Genomic DNA, 16938 nt, shown 5'->3' on the forward strand with positions numbered 1-16938 from the left:
TTTTTTTTTTTTTTTTTTTTTAAATTTTCGCCTCCTCGATCGTCTCCTTCGTTCTCCTCCTCTCTCTCTCTCTCTCTCTCTCTCTCTTTCCTCGAATCGAATCCGAAGAAAAGGGGCAAATAAGATCTACGAAATTTGCGAAGTGGGTCTCGTTTAGATTCATCGTATCATTCGCTTGTCTCGCGATCTAAGGCCCTGTGGGTCTCGGCACATCGGGCGCGTGCGATCGGAGGATTCGGATACGAACAAGGGTTGGTGGGGTTCGTTCTTCTTGTTTTTTTCCCATTTCTTTTAATTGCGCCTTCGATTGATTTGAGTTGGGTTTTTTCTTCGTAATCACTGTTAAGATTGTGGGTGGATCTTAGATAGGGTTTTTTATATATATATATTTTTGTTTTTGGTTTTTCCCCCCTTTTTTGTTAAATTTTTTTTGGCCCGTTGTGTTGTGGGAAAGGGACCCCCCCTCCTTTGTTGGGAGTGGGTATTTTGTTCCATCTGTTGTTGTAGCGAGTTGGGTGGGGGGGAAAGGAGGCTCCTTTCGTTGTTTTCCTGTTGCGGAGGATCTATTGTATCTAGGAATTTTGGATTTTTACCCCTTAATTTCCCAGATTTGTCCTTGCTGGGCGTGTAAATTGAGGTAGAGCTCCTTTTTGCGGTCGTGATCTTGTTGTTTAGATCCGCGTATGAACGTGTAGAACCCTAATTTTAGTATTGTTTGAGTGGTTGGAGGAGAACCCCAGTTGGTGATATAAAAAGGTCTCCTTTTCTTCGTAAGTTTTTCTAAGATTGTACTTGTTGTTTGGAGATTGTGGAGATTCGGGAGTTGCTCTATCTTCTATGCACTATGAGGAACTCTTTCCTCGCCGAAGCGTGTAAAGAGACGCAGCTCCACGCGCTAAATCCTCAATCATGGCTTCAAGTTGAAAGAGGCAAACTTTCCAAATCTTGCTCATACTCTCCTTCTTCCATGTAAGTTTGATCCATTTTCTATCATTTTTGCTCTAACTTTGATTCTTTTGTATCTTACCTGCAAATAAAAATAATCTGGGTCTTATTTTGTTTCATGTAATCATGTGTAGTGAATCTCTTATCAAGGTTTCGGAGCCACCGATACTGCCTTTATTAAAACCTATAGATTATGTCGGAGTATTAGCTCAGATCCACGAAGAGATCGAGCAGTGCCTGCCGCATGAGATGCCCAACCTATACTTGATTCAGTTTCAGGTCTTTCGGGGTCTTGGGGAAGCCAAATTGCTTCAGAGAAGCCTCCGTTCTGCCTTTCAATGCGCGAGCACCGTGCACGAGAAACTCGTATATAGCGCGTGGTTGAGATATCAGAAGCAAGACGAAGAGCTTATATCTGATCTTTTAGCTTCCTGCGGGAAGTGCTGCCAAGAATCTGGGCTTCTTGATATAGCTTCTCAGATCCCTGTTGGAACTTTCAAACTCATTGGAGTGTGTGATTCGAGTAAGCGGGACGTTTCTAATACAGTGGCCTTCCAAATAAGGGAAGAAAAAGTAGTATGTGAGAGACAGAAGATTGCTTCTTTATCGATCCCTTTCCACACCATGCTTAATGGGTCATTTGCGGAGTCACATCTTGAGGTCATTGACCTGTCAGAAAATGATATCTCCCCTCCAGGGATGAGGGCCATCTCAGAATTTAGTTGTAGTGGTCTTTTAAGCGATTTGTCGATAGACATCTTGCTGGAGATCTTAGTATTTGCCAACAAGTTTTGTTGCGAGAGCCTTAAAGATGCTTGCGATAGGAAGTTGGCGTATTTGATTTCCTCGCAACAAGAGGCTGTTGACCTAATGGAGTGTGCGATCGAAGAGGATGCTCCAGTTCTTGCTGCTGCTTGTTTACAAGTGCTTTTACACGACCTACCCAAGTGCTTAGCAGATGAACAAGTTGTTAAAATTTTCTCGAGTGCTACAAAGCAGCAGCAGTCGATCATGGTGGGCCATGCCTCCTTCCCGTTGTACTGTTTGCTAAGCGAAGTTGCTATGAATATCAATCCGAGGGCAGATACTACGGTGTGCTTCTTGGAGAAGCTGGTCGATTCGGCAACAAGTGCTAGGGAGAAACAAGTAGCCTCTCACCAGCTTGGGTGTGTTAGGCTTTTGAGAAAGGAGTATTGCGAAGCAGAGCACCAGTTCGAAGCCGCCTTTTCTGCTGGTCATGTATACTCTATTGTTGGGCTAGCTAGAGTAACCTTTATTATGGGTGATAAGCTTTCAGCCTATGAAAAGCTCAGTTCAGTTATATCCTCTTATCCACAACTTGGATGGATGTACCAGGAGAGATCTTTGTATACTGAAGGTGATATGAAGTGGGAAGACCTCGACAAGGCAACAGAGTTGGACCCAACTCTTATTTACCCCTATATGTATCGAGCTGCGTCTTTGATGAGAAAGCAAGATGCCAAACTTGCCCTGGCCGAAATTAACCGTGTTTTAGGCTTCAAGCTCGCATTAGAGTGCTTAGAACTCCGGTTTTGTTTCTACTTAGCGCTCGAAGATTATAGATCTGCTCTTTGTGATGTACAAGCTATTCTAACCCTTGCTCCAGACTATAGAATGTTTGAAGGCAGGGTGGCCGCTTCACAATTGTGCATGCTCGTCAGAGAACATGTTGAGCAATGGAGTACTGCCGAGTGCTGGCTTCAGCTTTATGATCGGTGGTCAGCAGTTGATGATATAGGTTCCCTTTCTGTGATATATCAGATGCTTGAATCAGATCCAGCAAAAGGAGTTTTGTACTTCAGGCAATCTTTGCTTCTCCTTCGGTATGTTATGTTATGTTCGTCCTTGTATTTTCTAATGATGGAATTGGGTACTCTTTTCTTAGGCATTTTTGCGTATACCTGTTAATAGTGTGTCTGTGCAGTGATGACCCCAAAATGTAGAGCTTTTGTTCCTATGCCAAATGGTCATTTGCTTGATCAGTGTTAAATGCTAGTCTTATTGAATGTAGGTTATGAAGTAACTCAAAAGTCCCTGCACATAAATGCCATTGAAGGTGCTGATATAAGAATTACATTAACAAAATCTTTTGGAGTTGTACTGGTGTTTTTTTCCCCCCTGCCATTCAACATTACGGGGCCTGTTTGCAAGTAATGAAGAGTATACTGTAGATTGATTACATGCTGTTATGATGATAAGCACTATATTATAGTTCTCTTTCCTGTAGAAGCAGAATATCTAAATTGGATCTTTTGTTTTGGAACTTGGAATTTCATTTTGGCATTCCCTTGAAGCAGAATCTCCAAAATTTTCTATTTGCCAATAATTCTACTTGATATGCTTGCAGCTGAAAACACAAACAAAATCTGGGCCAAATAGGTCCCAAGATCCGAATCTCTATAATAGAAAGTTGAGAGAGGGGTATCTGTGGAAATATATGCTATTTTGGCGAAACTGACCAAATTCAACTTTGGAGAGGTGTACATGCAAAATTGCAAATGCATATATTTTGAGGCGTATAAATACAAAAACTCCCTGTTCTTTTTCAATAGTTCCACAAATATTTTCTTTTTTTGTTTGAGCATAACTAAAAATAGGATTTTATGCACTTTGGATTATCAGGTTGAACTGCCCTGAAGCAGCAATGCGCAGTCTGCAGCTGGCACGCCAACATGCAGCGACTGAGCACGAACGCTTGGTTTATGAAGGTTGGCTTCTATATGACACTGGTCACTGCGAGGAAGGCCTCCGTAAAGCAGAGGAGTCGATCGCCATTCAGCGGTCATTTGAGGCTTTCTTCCTGAAAGCGTATGCTTTGGCTGATTCAAGTATGGACCCTTCGTGCTCTAATACTGTTATATCGCTTCTTGAAGAAGCTTTAAAATGCCCTTCCGATCGGCTTCGAAAGGGCCAGGTTAGAACAATCTGTTTTGCCACTTTGCTTCTCTTGGTTTATAATTCAATTTCATATCCAGAATCTAGCATTGGCCTTCAGTTGTCACGTGCGGACTATGGTGCTTGTGTTGCATTTAATCAACTTCTTGGCGCATTTAGTTGAATTTTGAAGCACGTCTCTGATACTTTCTATTTCGAGTTTTTTACACGGTGCTACCTGCCTGAATGACAAGAATGACTAAAGACCTTTTTTTAGAAAAAACTAAAATAACCTTTTAAGCAAGAATTGGAAAGGTTACAACTATCTTATTTGACATTAAGAAATTGTCCATCTCGGAAGCTTAGGCATTAGAAACCCAACAAAATGGGCATATGCCTTTACTACCTCGGTGCTCTTTAGTAGCTGTGTAGCTTTTCTTCTCTATAATAGGCCTATTTGCCCTAGCTTTTGGATCTGCTTCTCTAATGTAGACAAGCAGAAGCGAGACATATGGCAGCTAAAGTCTGTATCTACTAGGTTGAACGGGAGAGCTAAATGAGCTTTATACTCCCCCCAAAGCAAAAGCTCAAATTTGAAGCATTATGTTTATTTTTTTTAAGTTTACTAGAAGCCTTTATGTGAGACTCCAGTTAGACCTATATATAAGATATAATAGGGCTAAAACTCTTAACCTGACTGTAGTATTTTAGACGGTCGCTAAGCCCAAGAGGTTAAAAGAGTTAAGCGTGCTAAGGCTAAAGTAGTTCTAGGATAAGTGACTCCTTGGGAAGTGAGGCGTCACAGTTGGTATTAGAGACAATTACTAGTCGGAAGTGTGAGATGAGTTTTACATCGCCTGATACTTGTGAGTTTGAGCCTGACGAGGACGTTAGGGCTTAAAGGGGTGGGGAGGAGAATGTGAGACCCTACTTAGACCTATATATAAAATATAATAGGGCTAAAACTCTTAACCTAGCTATAGCATTTTGGGTAGTAGCTAGGCCCAAGAGGTCAAGAGAGTTAAGCGTGCTAGAGGTAGAGTAGTTCTAGGATGAGTGATCTCCTGGGAAGTGGGGCGTCACACTTTATGGAAATTGGCCAATTTGTTCTTGAGGCTTCTCGAACAGATCTACTAAGAAATACTTCTGCCAAAGCTTTAGTCGGACCTAGGAGGCCCTTGCTAAGCTGCGTCCTACGGTATGAGTAATACGAGAATACTTACTGTCCGCTAGTTAAATAAACAACAAAAGGTTTGATATAACATTATATTTAATCAAGCAAGAAGCTTGAAGCTCTAAAGTGCCTTCGAGAAGCTTTAAAGTATCCTTTTCTAGAAGCTTCAAGTTAGTGCCCTTTAGGTAGCTTATGTTCAAGATTTTGCTTGATTTTCCTATTTACTATCGCATCTTACTTTTATCTATGGCAAATTGCTTTGATGTCAAACTATCAGACATGTTGCATTTTGGTTTCTAAATTTTAATTCTTTACATTAGAAGGCTCCAACTAATGTTACTGTTGCAATTACATCCCGTCATTAGATTTCATCAAACTGAGTTGATGGATTGCTGGCGTGGTAGTGATCGAGTCATATCACCCACTGCCATCTCACCACCATGTTATATAGCCGCAGAATAGAAGAGGAAATGGTAGAAGCTATTGGTTACTGACGTGCACCACATTGTCAGTTCACTGGAAGCTAGTCTCAAGCATAGATCTCTTCAAAATTAATGATTTTTTTACACATTGTAGGCTTTTAAGGCATTGCAGAACACATCAAGCAAATTAGGGAACATCTTTGTTTTTAATTTAGTTGTGATGCATGGGCGAAGTGGTGCACAAGGTGAGGTGATTATTTTTCTCTCCTCTCTCTCCCACCCATTGACATTGGAGTGACATGGTGATGACATTGTAGTGGCTAGAATATCACATGGCTATCGCGTCAGCATCCTGTCTACTTTGTTGGATGGAAACTAATCGTAGGATTTGATTGCACAATTACAAAAGTTTGAGGCTTCTACTGTGACAAATTAAAGTTTAGGGATTGAAGTGCTGCTGGCTTCTCAGTTTAGGGACTGCCGATGCAATTCCGTCAATATTATGTCAGCTTTCTGCCAACTCTATTGGGCAAAGGCTAATGGGTGGACTTGATTACACAATTATAGAAGTTTGAGCTTTCTAATGTGACGAGGTTTAGGGATCAAAGAGCAACCTACTTGATAGTTTAAGAAACACTGTTGCGATTTAGTCTTTTCCTTTTTTCAGTATATACTGTTACTTTGAGCACATGGCTTGCTCCTGATCGTTATTATCAATGGTCACTAATGAGGATACTGTATGCAAGTTGCCCAAATCAGTTATTAAATCTTATTCAATAATCAATAGTGATAACAAAACTTATGCCTTTCATGTCAACCTAGTGATTAGGTCGTCCAATCCAGAAAAACATGGTTTACATAGCTTGCTAGGAAATGAATATGCCTAAAGAAATTCAGGAGAGGTCGATACTTTCATGTAAGGACATACAATAGAAACTAGGGAGAAGATTAGCAGCAATTCCTGTTATTGAATGTCTGAAATAGTGAAAACAAAGCCGCAAATTTTAAGTTTGATAGAAGCTCCCAGGTCCTAATAATTAAGACCTTCAACAGTAGATGTTGAATTGAATCTGCATGAGACTTTGCTTTGCCCAAACAAAAGCTGAATTAAGTGAGAGGACCAATAAGTCGACTCAAAAGTTTTGCCACTACGTGCTTGCTAATGAAATTTGTATGTGGGCTGGAAGCCGTGTTTTTTGTGCTTGCTGGAACCAACAGGCAAATATACTTGACAAATATTGTTAATCTTTTTTAGTACCTCTCAACCTGATAAATGTCGACTATAGTATATACAAACATGAAAATTGTGTTGAAGATTGAAGTTTCTTTGTTGTGAACTTCACTCGCAGGCCTTGAACAACCTTGGCAGCGTTTATGTTGATTGTGGGAAGTTGGACAAGGCGGCCGATTGTTACATTAGTGCGCTTAAGATCCGGCACACGCGGGCCCACCAGGGCCTGGCCCGAGTTCACTTCCAGAAGAACAAAAAGAACGCTGCATACGAAGAAATGACTAAATTGATAGAGAAGGCGAAAAACAATGCTTCGGCTTATGAAAAGCGGTCTGAGTATTGTGAGCGGGAACTGACGAAGGAAGACTTGCAGATGGTGACCAAATTGGATCCTCTTAGGGTTTATCCTTACAGATATCGAGCTGCAGGTCAGAATATATTTTTCTTTCTTATATTTTCGTGGAACAATATAACTTATATAGCAACTGTTAGGTTTTGTGAAAAAAAATGAAAACTAAAATAACAACAGGAATTTATTGTTTCGTGAAGCTTCTCTGACTTGAGTAGAGATTTTCTACTGATAGACATACATTCCTGCATATACTTAAATTTGATGTTTGAGGGGATTACCTGTTGGATGGTTAAAAGAAATAGGCAAAAATGTAACAAACCTCTTCTATAAATGTCGGCTTTTTCACATCGGCAGTTATAAAGTATTGACATTACTGTATTCTTGAAATTTACCGCAGTAATGTATGCCTATCATATTTTGTTAACGGAGGGCTAATTTTTATATTTTCTTTAAAGGGAAAAATTCAAAGATCGTGTGGAGCTAGATAATTTTTGAAATTTTATATTTGTTCCTGCTGTTTTCTCAATCTTAGTTCCCTCAATATACAAATCTGATATTGGGTTTTTTAAATTTTTATTTTATTTTTTAGAGGTTCTAGTTTATTTGCTTCATCATCATACAAAATTTCAATTGTACCATCCTTTTACACATATACCCCTATAATTTCTTCTATTTGTATTTATACCCTTATAAATTTGCTATGTTTCTGGAATTTCTTTCGCCGACATTTCTTTTTGATCCATGCAAGCAGTGCTGATGGACAGCCACAAGGAGAAAGAAGCCATAGCCGAGCTCACGCGTGCCATCGCATTCAAAGCCGACCTCCACCTCTTGCACCTCCGCGCGGCCTTCCACGAGCACGTCGGAGACGTCTCGAGTGCCCTTCGGGACTGCCGGGCCGCTCTCTCCCTCGACCCCAACCACCAAGAGATGCTCGAGCTCCACCGGCGTGTTTACACCCAAGAGCCATGATCAGAACGTTTTACGAACGTTCCTCGTCCTGTATACTACACAAAATCCACGTGCTCATCGCAACTCGCTGTACTGCCGTCCGCCCCTCGAGAGCCGTAATTCTTTCTGTATCTCTCCTCTTTGTTTTCTGTAACTTATGTTCAGGTAGTTATTCCTCGCTAGCTGTAACGTTTGTCGCCGTGAAAGAAGTTTTGGTTACCTTTGAATGTAACGAAAAGAATGTCGGAAGTCGGGGGAACCGTGGGTAATTTTGCGTCTACGTCGCAGACGCTCCGGTCTCGGATACAATAAAGGGTTGATAGAGCAATACAGATGTTGCAGATGACCAGTCTAAGCAATTTTATTACTGAAATGTCTCTTTCATATCTTTTGCTTTTCCAGTAGAGGCTTTTGTACATGTCAATTGAATGTTCTTTTTTAAAAGTTTGAGATTTAAGCTATGTTTGCATCATACTTGTATGGGATTAAGACTTGGTTTAGAATTGCGGTACCAAAAGTACCCCCACCTGTATGTTTTTTGAAGCCTCAAAATATTTAAAAGTGTTTTCAATCTTTCCTCTTCTAGTGTTATAAAATTGCAGTGAAAACCGCCACCGGAAATGCTTTCTTTCGTGGCTCCGGCGGTGGCTGGCTTTGGTAGCGGTTTTCATAATAATTTTATTTATATCACTGGAAGAGGAAAGACGGAAGCGCTTTTGAATTTTTTAAAGTCGATGCTTTTAGCTACTACAGTATCAAACTAGGGGCCTGTTTGGTCTAGTTCCTGCAGAAGTGATTTCTGTAAAAGTGATTTTGGTTTGGATAATTGATTTTGAAAAAAAAACTGTAGAGCATTTGGTTGAATTTAGAAAAAAAGTGATTTTTTTGAAGTGATTTTTTAAAGCTATTTGGCAAAATTTTTTTTGATGTTTGCATATATTAATATTTGTACTAAATTTTATTTTTAAAATAATTTAAATTTGAATTTAAATAAAAACTTTAAATTTAATTAAAAGTATATATTTTTTAAGTTTCAAACTTGTGCGAAAATAAATTTGAAATTTCAAAATTTTAAATTTAAAATCTGAATTTTTAAATCTAAATTTTAAATTTTCAAATTTAAAAATTAAAAACTAAAAATTAAAATTAAAATTCAAAATTTCAAATTCAAAATTTAAAATTTGAATTTTTAAATTTAAAATTAAAATTAAAATTAAAATTAAAATTAAATTTTAAAATTTAAATTTTAAAATTTTGACAATTGAAATTTAAAATTAAAATTTAAAATTTGAATTTTCAAAATTAAAATTTGAAATTTGAATTTTCAAAATTAAAATTTGAAAGTTGAAATTTGAAAATTAAAATTTCAAATTTGAAATTTGAAATTTGAAATTTAAAATTCAAAATTCAAAATTTTAAATTTAAAATTTAAAATTCAAAATTTTAAATTTTAAATTTAAAATTTAAAATTCAAAATTTAAATTTTGAATTTCAAATTTTAAATTTTAAATTTTGAATTTTGAATTTTAAATTTTAAATTTCAAATTTAAAATTTCAAATTTCAAATTTCAAATTTCAAATTTCAAATTTTAAATTTTGAATTTTAAATTTTAAATTTTAAATTTCAAATTTTAAATTTCAAATTTTAAATTTCAAAATTTGAATTTTAAATTTTAAAATTTGAAATTTTGAGATTTGAATCTTAAACTTTAAATTTTAAATGTAAAATTTTAAATTTAAAAATTTGAGTTTTAAAAATTCAAATATGAATTTAAAATTTTAAAATTTAAATTTAATGTTAAATTTATACTTTGAATCTAAAATAAAAATAAAAAATAGAATTTTGAGTTCAAAATCAGAATCAGTTTTGGAGAAGCAGTTTTTTTCTGCTTCTGATTCTGGAGTCTTTAAAATCAGTTTTCTAATTTTAAAAAGCAGAATCAGATTTTCAGAATGTCATTCCCAAATACTCTACTGAGCTCAAAAGTAATTTTGGACTCAGAATTATTTTTGAATAACTAGGCCAAACACCCCCTAGGCCTAACTTAGTGAAATTTTCACCTTCTATACACAATTTATTTCATGTTGCGCTTGGTGTTATGGTGGAATATGTAGCACTATCTTTTATGCTGGAGTAAAAACTCTAATTTGAAATTTTGTGTCTTGAGTAGTAGTGGAGCATCTCAAGGAAGGTGTGGATTCGGCCACTAAATAAGTGGTATTTATGAAAGATAGGGATGCAAACAGGTCAAACCTTTTTTTTTTTTTTTTTTTTTGGGAGGTCAGGGTGGATTCGGAGCTGATTAATTCTTATTTTATTTTTTATTCTTACTTACCGTTTTATTTGTGATTAGAATGAATTTTTAAAAACTTTAAACAGATCAAAAGAAGAAAAGAGTCTCCATCACATGTCCCATCTTTTTTTTAACAGATGGACACGGATAACTTTTTACCTACTTTAAGCCCTCTTTATGATCTCATTCTATTTTAGGTACTTTTTACAACCCAACTTTTAAAATGTGTTTTATTTGGTGAGTCAATAATATTTTAATTTTAAAATTGAAGTTAATCATTTATTTTAAAGTTTGTAAAGATAAATGATATATTCAAAATTTAAAATTAAAGTGCTGTTGATAGACTCAAATTAAATAAATTAAAAATTAGGTACTAAAATAAAAATTTAGAAAAAAAATCAGATAGTTGATTCCAAAATGAATGGGCTATGCACCTTCTTATTTTTAAATTAAAATAAAAAGGTAAACTTTAAATATCACTCCTGTATTTTCGCACTTTCTCACTTTAGTACCCTTTGGTTTAAAGTGTATCAATTTAGTATCATATGGTTTCATTTTTCGCTTTTAATTAGCTCCTTAAAATTTCAAATATCTCACCCAGGTTTATCGCATATTCAGTTTAGTATCTTTTAGTTTTAACTTTATCACTGATTTAATAAAAAAATTAGTGAAGAGAATAATAAAAAAAAAAATATAAAATTATCTGGCAGATACATTTTAAATTACGGGATAAAAAAAGTATGAAACTGACTCCATTCCCAGATTCACGCCGCGTCAGCGGATAGGCACCCACGTGGCGTGCATCGGAGCCCGGGGCTCCAAGAAATTTTTAATTATTTTAATTATTATTATTTTGATTTATCCTCTCATCCAAACGAATAAGTGCAAAAATCTATGCGGTCCGTAAATAATAAAATAATAATAAAATAATAAAATATGCGGGCGCCCCATTTTTGCCCCTCTTCTAGAACCTTCCCACCTCCACTACTTCTCTCGAACCTTCCGTTTGCGAAGCTTCTCCCTTTTTCCCCCCTCTCCCCTATTTAAATCCTCTCTCTCTCTCCACCTCTCTCTCTCTCCTCTCTCTCTCTAAGAAAAGAAGGAAAAAAAGGAAAAATCCCCAGATCTACGAAATCTCCTTACACCTCATCGAGGTTTATCGAAAATTCACTTTAGTATCTTTTAGTTTTAACTTTATAACTGTTTTAACAAAAAAAATTAGCGAAGAGAATAATAAAAAAAGAAAAATAAAATCACAGGTAGGGATGGCAATCCAGCTCGTCGTTCGTGAGCCAGCTCGTTCGAGATATTTTCGACTCGAACACGAGCTGAATTTTTCGACTCGTTTAATAAACGAGCCGAACACGAGCTGGGATCAGCTCGTTCGTGTTCAGCCCGATAACAGCTCGAATATATCTATTTTATATTTATATAACTTATTNTAAATTGATACACTTCAAATTATATAATATTAAAATAAAAAAAAGTGTGAAACTACATGTAACTCCATTTCCAGATTCACGCCGCGTCAAGGCACCCACGTGGCGTGCATCGGAGCCCGGGGCTCCAAGAAATTTTTAATTATTTTAATTATTTTTTTTTGATTTATCCTCTCATCCAAACGAATAAGTGCAAAAATCTATGCGGCCCATAAATAATAATAAAATAATAAAATATGCGGGGGGGCCATTTTTGCTCTCTAACACTCTTCCAGAACCTTCCCACCTCCACTACTTCTCTAGAACCTTCCGTTTGCGAAGCTTCGCCCTTTTTCCCCCTCTCCCCCCTATTTAAACCCTCTCTCTCTCTCTCTCCACCTCTCTCTCTCCTCTTTCTCTAAGAAAAGAAGAAAAAAAAGAAAAATCCCCAAATCTACGAGTCTCCTTCTCAATCCAGTGGCGGCGAAGGAGGAGTGCGCCGTCGCAATCCGCTCCGCGCAATTCAAGTACGTTTTTTCTGGGATCGATCTTGCGGAAATTGAGGCCCCGATCGTTTGTTGAAACCTAAATTTGTTGCTTGTTTTTAGCTCCGTTTTCGGTGTGAAATCCCCGAAGTTTGTCGCTAACCCTTGTCGGTTTCATCGTCAGAATCTCGTCTTGGGGTTGTGTAGTTCGCGTTTTCTTTTTTTCTTTTTTTGTTCGATCTCGCGAAAATTGAGTCCCCGATCCTTTGAAAGCTTAATTGGGAGGGGACCGATTTTGATCGTGCTTGTTTCAACTTCATTTTCCGATGCGAAATCCGCATGTTCATCGGTTTCCTCACGTTTTCTCGCATCAAAATCGTGTCTTGGTGTTGTATAGTTCGCGTTTTCGTTCGATCTCGCGAAAAATGAGGTCCCAATCCTTTGAAACCTAAAGAGGAAGAGAATCACTTTTGATTGCGCTTGTTTTAGCTTCATTGTCGGTGCGAAATCCGCGTGTTTGTGTGCAAACCATCTCAATTTCATCGATCTCCTCGTGTTTTCTCGCATCAAAATCTCGTTTTGGCGTAGTGTGCTTCGCGTGTTCTTGAACCCTCAATATATCCCCTTCTCAATCCGGTGGAGCGTACTCCGTAATCCTCTATTTTACCTAAATGGGAAAAGAACCCATCTCGATTTTACCTGTTTTAACTCCATTTTCGGTGCAAAATCCCCAAATAGGCCATTGACATCTCAATCTACATCTTGTGACTCTCGCATCAAAATCTCCGCTTGTCATAGCAATGAATCCCTATCTCAATCCGGTGAAGGAGGAGTACCCGGGAGCTCTAGCAGGGGTGGCGGTGGGGGCCTCGTCGTCGTTGCTGGGCTCCGAAAATGGACTGCCTCTGCTGCCACGGCCCATGCAGGGCCTGGGCGATGCTGGGCCGCCGCCATTCTTGATGAAGACCTACGACATGGTTGACGACCCCTGCACCGATCAGATTGTGTCGTGGGGTGTCGCCAAAAATAGCTTTGTGGTTTGGGACCCCCATGCATTTGCTACTACTTTGTTGCCGAGATACTTCAAGCACAATAACTTCTCCAGCTTTGTGAGGCAACTCAACACTTACGTAAGTTCACCACATTGTTTGATTATCATATGCTTGTTAATGTTGATCTAATGGCATGTGTGTTTAATGTGTATAGTTTTGGTGTTTTCTAACATCTTTGGATGGGTTATTATTGTTAGGTTTTGTTGTGAGATTTCTTGGATAAGACCCCGAAATTCAAAATTTTTTTGTTGGCACAATTTTAACTTCCATTTTTTATGATTTGGGTTAATTCAGAATTGAAAATTTTGTAAAATGAATCAGTAATTTTGATAAATTTCACAGGTCTAGCTATTTTTCAGCCGAAGGAAGTCCGAATTTTTCATTTTCGTGAATAATTAACAGCTGAAAGTTAATGAAGTTGTTAATTTTTGCTCATTTTTTAACTCAATTGACTAAGATATTTTGAATTAAACCAAACAGAAGTTGAGATTTCCATACATGTTCACCTAATTTTTATTATTGTTCTCTGATTATTTCCTTGTGAAGTGTTTGTGGCTATTAGGACTTGGGAAGTTAATTGCAGAACGGGAGATTGCAAAAATATCTAGTTTTTGTGGTTTCCGCTTACCTGTTCACCTCTCTAGCTTTCCATTTTTTTAAAAAAAATTCCTTTTGCGGCACCAGTTATTATTATTCACTAGTTGCAAGCTGAAAAACAGCACATCTTTGTGATCTTGTTCTATCACACTGTATGATTCGGCGGTGGACTTTTCTTTGTTTTTACAGCAATTGTGGACTCAGCGCACTCTCTTGGAGTGCTTCTTTCAATAGAAGTGAACAAAACAATACAGACGGTAATATAGGTGAACTGAAAATGGTAGATGGCTAGAATGATAGCAAAATGCTTTGAATTGTTGTATAGGAATTAGTAGTTGTTTAAAGTTTAAACAAAACGAATAGTACTGAAGTGCTTCGATTGTTCAAATCCGGGCATTCCTGGTTTGGCACGTCTCCATGTAGTTGAGTTGCATTCACCTTTTCTTTAGGTTATTCCCTTAATCGTGTTCTATAATGCTGTTGCACCAGTTCTTTTTACAAGGGTCTTTGATCGAGTGACGTTTTGGTTCAAAACTGAACATCTGTTAGTATCCAAGTGTGTTGTTGAAAGCATATAGTACTTAAGCTCTATCCGTGCATTCTTAAAGTTGGCCTGTATGAATGCCCAAAACATTTGCTACATGACCATATTCTCTTACAATTTCGACCTCCGTGATTTGAGCATCGTCCGCTGTGAGGTTCTGTATATCGTGATTTTTCAGGACAACACATTCCACCTATGATGTTATTTCATTTGTCTTCTGAAAATTGACTCAATAGCCGCATCTTTTCATACCCATTAACCAAAGTACCCAGCGTACTTTGGAGTAAACAAATTTGAACATCCCAACAAGCCAAGTGTGAAGACTGCCTGATTGCTTGTAATCCTTGCTTAACTATGCTATCCTCTGACCTGATTGCTTAACTATGATATCCTCTGACCTGATTGCTTAACTATGCTATCCTCTGAGCTGATGCTGTACTCTTCTATCTGTTCGTAAATCTTTAATGATGGAATATATGCCGGAATGATCAGTTTGTTATTTTTGTACCCGAAAGTTAGAGGAAGATGACAAATAGAAGATGAAAGATGAAGAAACCGAAGAAAAGATTCGAACCATTGCAAGTGAAATGATTTGCTGTAAGAACTCACCCTAGAGGTAAAGGGCGGTTGTATCCTCATCTCCACCAATGTAAATTTGTGGACTAATTAATGTGAATTCACCCAAGTGGTTTATATTTCTTGGTTTCGGCCACAAATTTCTGAACAATTGCTTCAAACTGGAAAATCAGTTTGAACCGTTTGCATAATTTTGCAACATTGTACATGCCGGTCGTGCTATTAACTAGCGGGTTTGTGAAATATTGCAATATCTCCACAAATTTCTCAGCAATTGCTTCAAACTGGAAAACTGTTTGTTTGGGTAATATTGCAAAATACCGTCATCGGGTCTTGTTGCTTACTTTTTTTATACGATGTTTTTTTTTTCCTTTATTGCAATTTGTGAGTTTGGATGGTTGGTTTCTGCAGGGCTTCAGAAAGGTCGATCCTGACAGGTGGGAGTTTGCGAACGAGGGATTCGTGAGGGGCCAAAGGCAACTTCTCAAAAACATTAGGAGGAGAAAGCCGCCTCCCCCTCATCCCGTTCCCCAACAACAACCTCTCGGCCCGTATCTCGAGGTTGGGCAGTTTGGATACGAAGCAGAGATTGATAGATTAAAGAGGGACAAGCAATTACTGATGGCGGAACTAGTGAAGCTAAGGCAGGAGCAGCAGAACACGAAAGCACTTCTCCGAGCCATGGAGGAGAGGCTTCAAGGGACGGAGCAGAAGCAGCAGCAAATGATGGTTTTCTTAGCCCGCGCCTTGCGGAACCCCAACTTCCTCCAACAATTGGCGACCCAGAACGAGAAAAGGAAGCAGCTCGAAGAAGCCATTTCGAAGAAACGGCGACGGCAAATCGAACAGGCGTCTTTTCGCGGAGATGCGGGTAGCGGCAGCCGTGTAGAGATCCAAACGCCGATCAAACTTGAAGCCGAAACATTAGAAAGAAACATTCTTTTAGATGGGGTGTTGGACTTGGAGACTCTGGCTCTAGAGATGCAGGGATTAGGAAAGAGAAAGGATAAAGAACACATTGATGGGGAGTTGAATGATGAGTTTTGGGAGGAGTTGCTTAATGGAGGGATTGGAGAGGAGAATGGTGAAGTTGATATTGAGGGGATGAGTGATAGTGCTGAGGATGTGGATGTGCTGGCTGAGAAACTGGGCTTTCTTAGTTCTACTAGCCCTAGATAGCAGCACTAAGATTTTCATGTCTTGATGGTAGTCTGTTCTATTCTGCTCACACTTCAGGAGACTGATGGCAGCCTGTGAATACAGACCCCTCTGATCTTTACTACTTTCATGTGGGGTTTTTAATATTGCTAGTTTCTTTTTTGGATGATTTAATTGCTATCATATGCTTCTCCTAATGCTGCTTGGAAGCTCCTTTGTTGTACTGTAATCTTATCCCTTGTTGTATTGTAATCTTTTGACGTCGCAATTTAGAAAATAGCTTTAGTTTATTGCAAGATCTTGATGGTTGTTATTATTTTTTTTTTTGAAAAAACTTCAAAGTACCACCTCTGTGGTTTCGCATTTTTTCACTCTAGTACTATATAGTTTAAAGTGTATCACTTTTATACCCTATGGTTGTTATTATTATTTTTTTCTTGGTTATTCCCTTCACTATTTTTTTTTTCAATGATAAAGTTAAAACTAAAGAGTATTAAAATAAATATTTGATAAATTATAGGTTAGATATTTGAAATTTTTTGTATATAATTTTATGAAAAGTTAATGAAGGGACTGACGAAAAAAAAAAAAAATCACAAAATATTAAATTAATACACTTTAAAACACATGGTACTAAAATGAAAAAATATGACCCATGTAGTATTTAAAGTTTACCCTTTTTTTTTTTATGATGCCTTATTTCACTGTTGAAGAGATTTATCTTAGTTATCTATGAGAAAAAGAACTTAACAACGATCTATATATCATGGTTTTATAGATCATAATTTTGATTTTGTTGCATGGTTAAAAAGAGATGAATCAAATAAGATACCAAGAAGCAGCT

At 37.5% G+C, this 16938-nt stretch overlaps 2 protein-coding genes across 2 annotated transcripts; both read left to right on the forward strand.

Annotated features, from left to right (window-relative positions):
- LOC109715660 (ETO1-like protein 1) lies at nucleotides 30–8442 on the forward strand. Its single transcript, XM_020240775.1, has 5 exons — nucleotides 30–969; nucleotides 1080–2789; nucleotides 3589–3880; nucleotides 6786–7095; nucleotides 7771–8442. Exons 1-5 carry the CDS (start codon nucleotides 845–847, stop codon nucleotides 7989–7991), a joined length of 2658 nt encoding a protein of 885 aa, XP_020096364.1. The 5' UTR covers nucleotides 30–844; the 3' UTR covers nucleotides 7992–8442.
- On the forward strand, nucleotides 11944–16390 carry LOC109715661 (heat stress transcription factor A-2b-like). The gene is made up of 2 exons (XM_020240776.1): nucleotides 11944–13297; nucleotides 15348–16390. The coding sequence occupies exons 1-2, from the start codon at nucleotides 12968–12970 to the stop codon at nucleotides 16113–16115; spliced, it is 1098 nt and encodes a 365-aa protein (XP_020096365.1). The 5' UTR covers nucleotides 11944–12967; the 3' UTR covers nucleotides 16116–16390.

The sequence above is a fragment of the Ananas comosus genome, linkage group 9 (assembly GCF_001540865.1).
Source record: "Ananas comosus cultivar F153 linkage group 9, ASM154086v1, whole genome shotgun sequence".
NCBI lineage: Eukaryota > Viridiplantae > Streptophyta > Magnoliopsida > Poales > Bromeliaceae > Ananas > Ananas comosus.

Bases quoted from the DNA above. Each gene is read 5' to 3' on its own strand.
- LOC109715660 (XM_020240775.1), top strand. From the start codon at position 845: ATGAGGAACTCTTTCCTCGCCGAAGCGTGTAAAGAGACGCAGCTCCAC. The intron at 970-1,079 runs GTAAGTTTGATC...AATCATGTGTAG, and splicing joins TCATACTCTCCTTCTTCCAT to TGAATCTCTTATCAAGGTTT. The intron at 7,096-7,770 runs GTCAGAATATAT...CCATGCAAGCAG, and splicing joins TTACAGATATCGAGCTGCAG to TGCTGATGGACAGCCACAAG.
- LOC109715661 (XM_020240776.1), top strand. From the start codon at position 12,968: ATGAATCCCTATCTCAATCCGGTGAAGGAGGAGTACCCGGGAGCTCTA. The intron at 13,298-15,347 runs GTAAGTTCACCA...TGGTTTCTGCAG, and splicing joins TGAGGCAACTCAACACTTAC to GGCTTCAGAAAGGTCGATCC.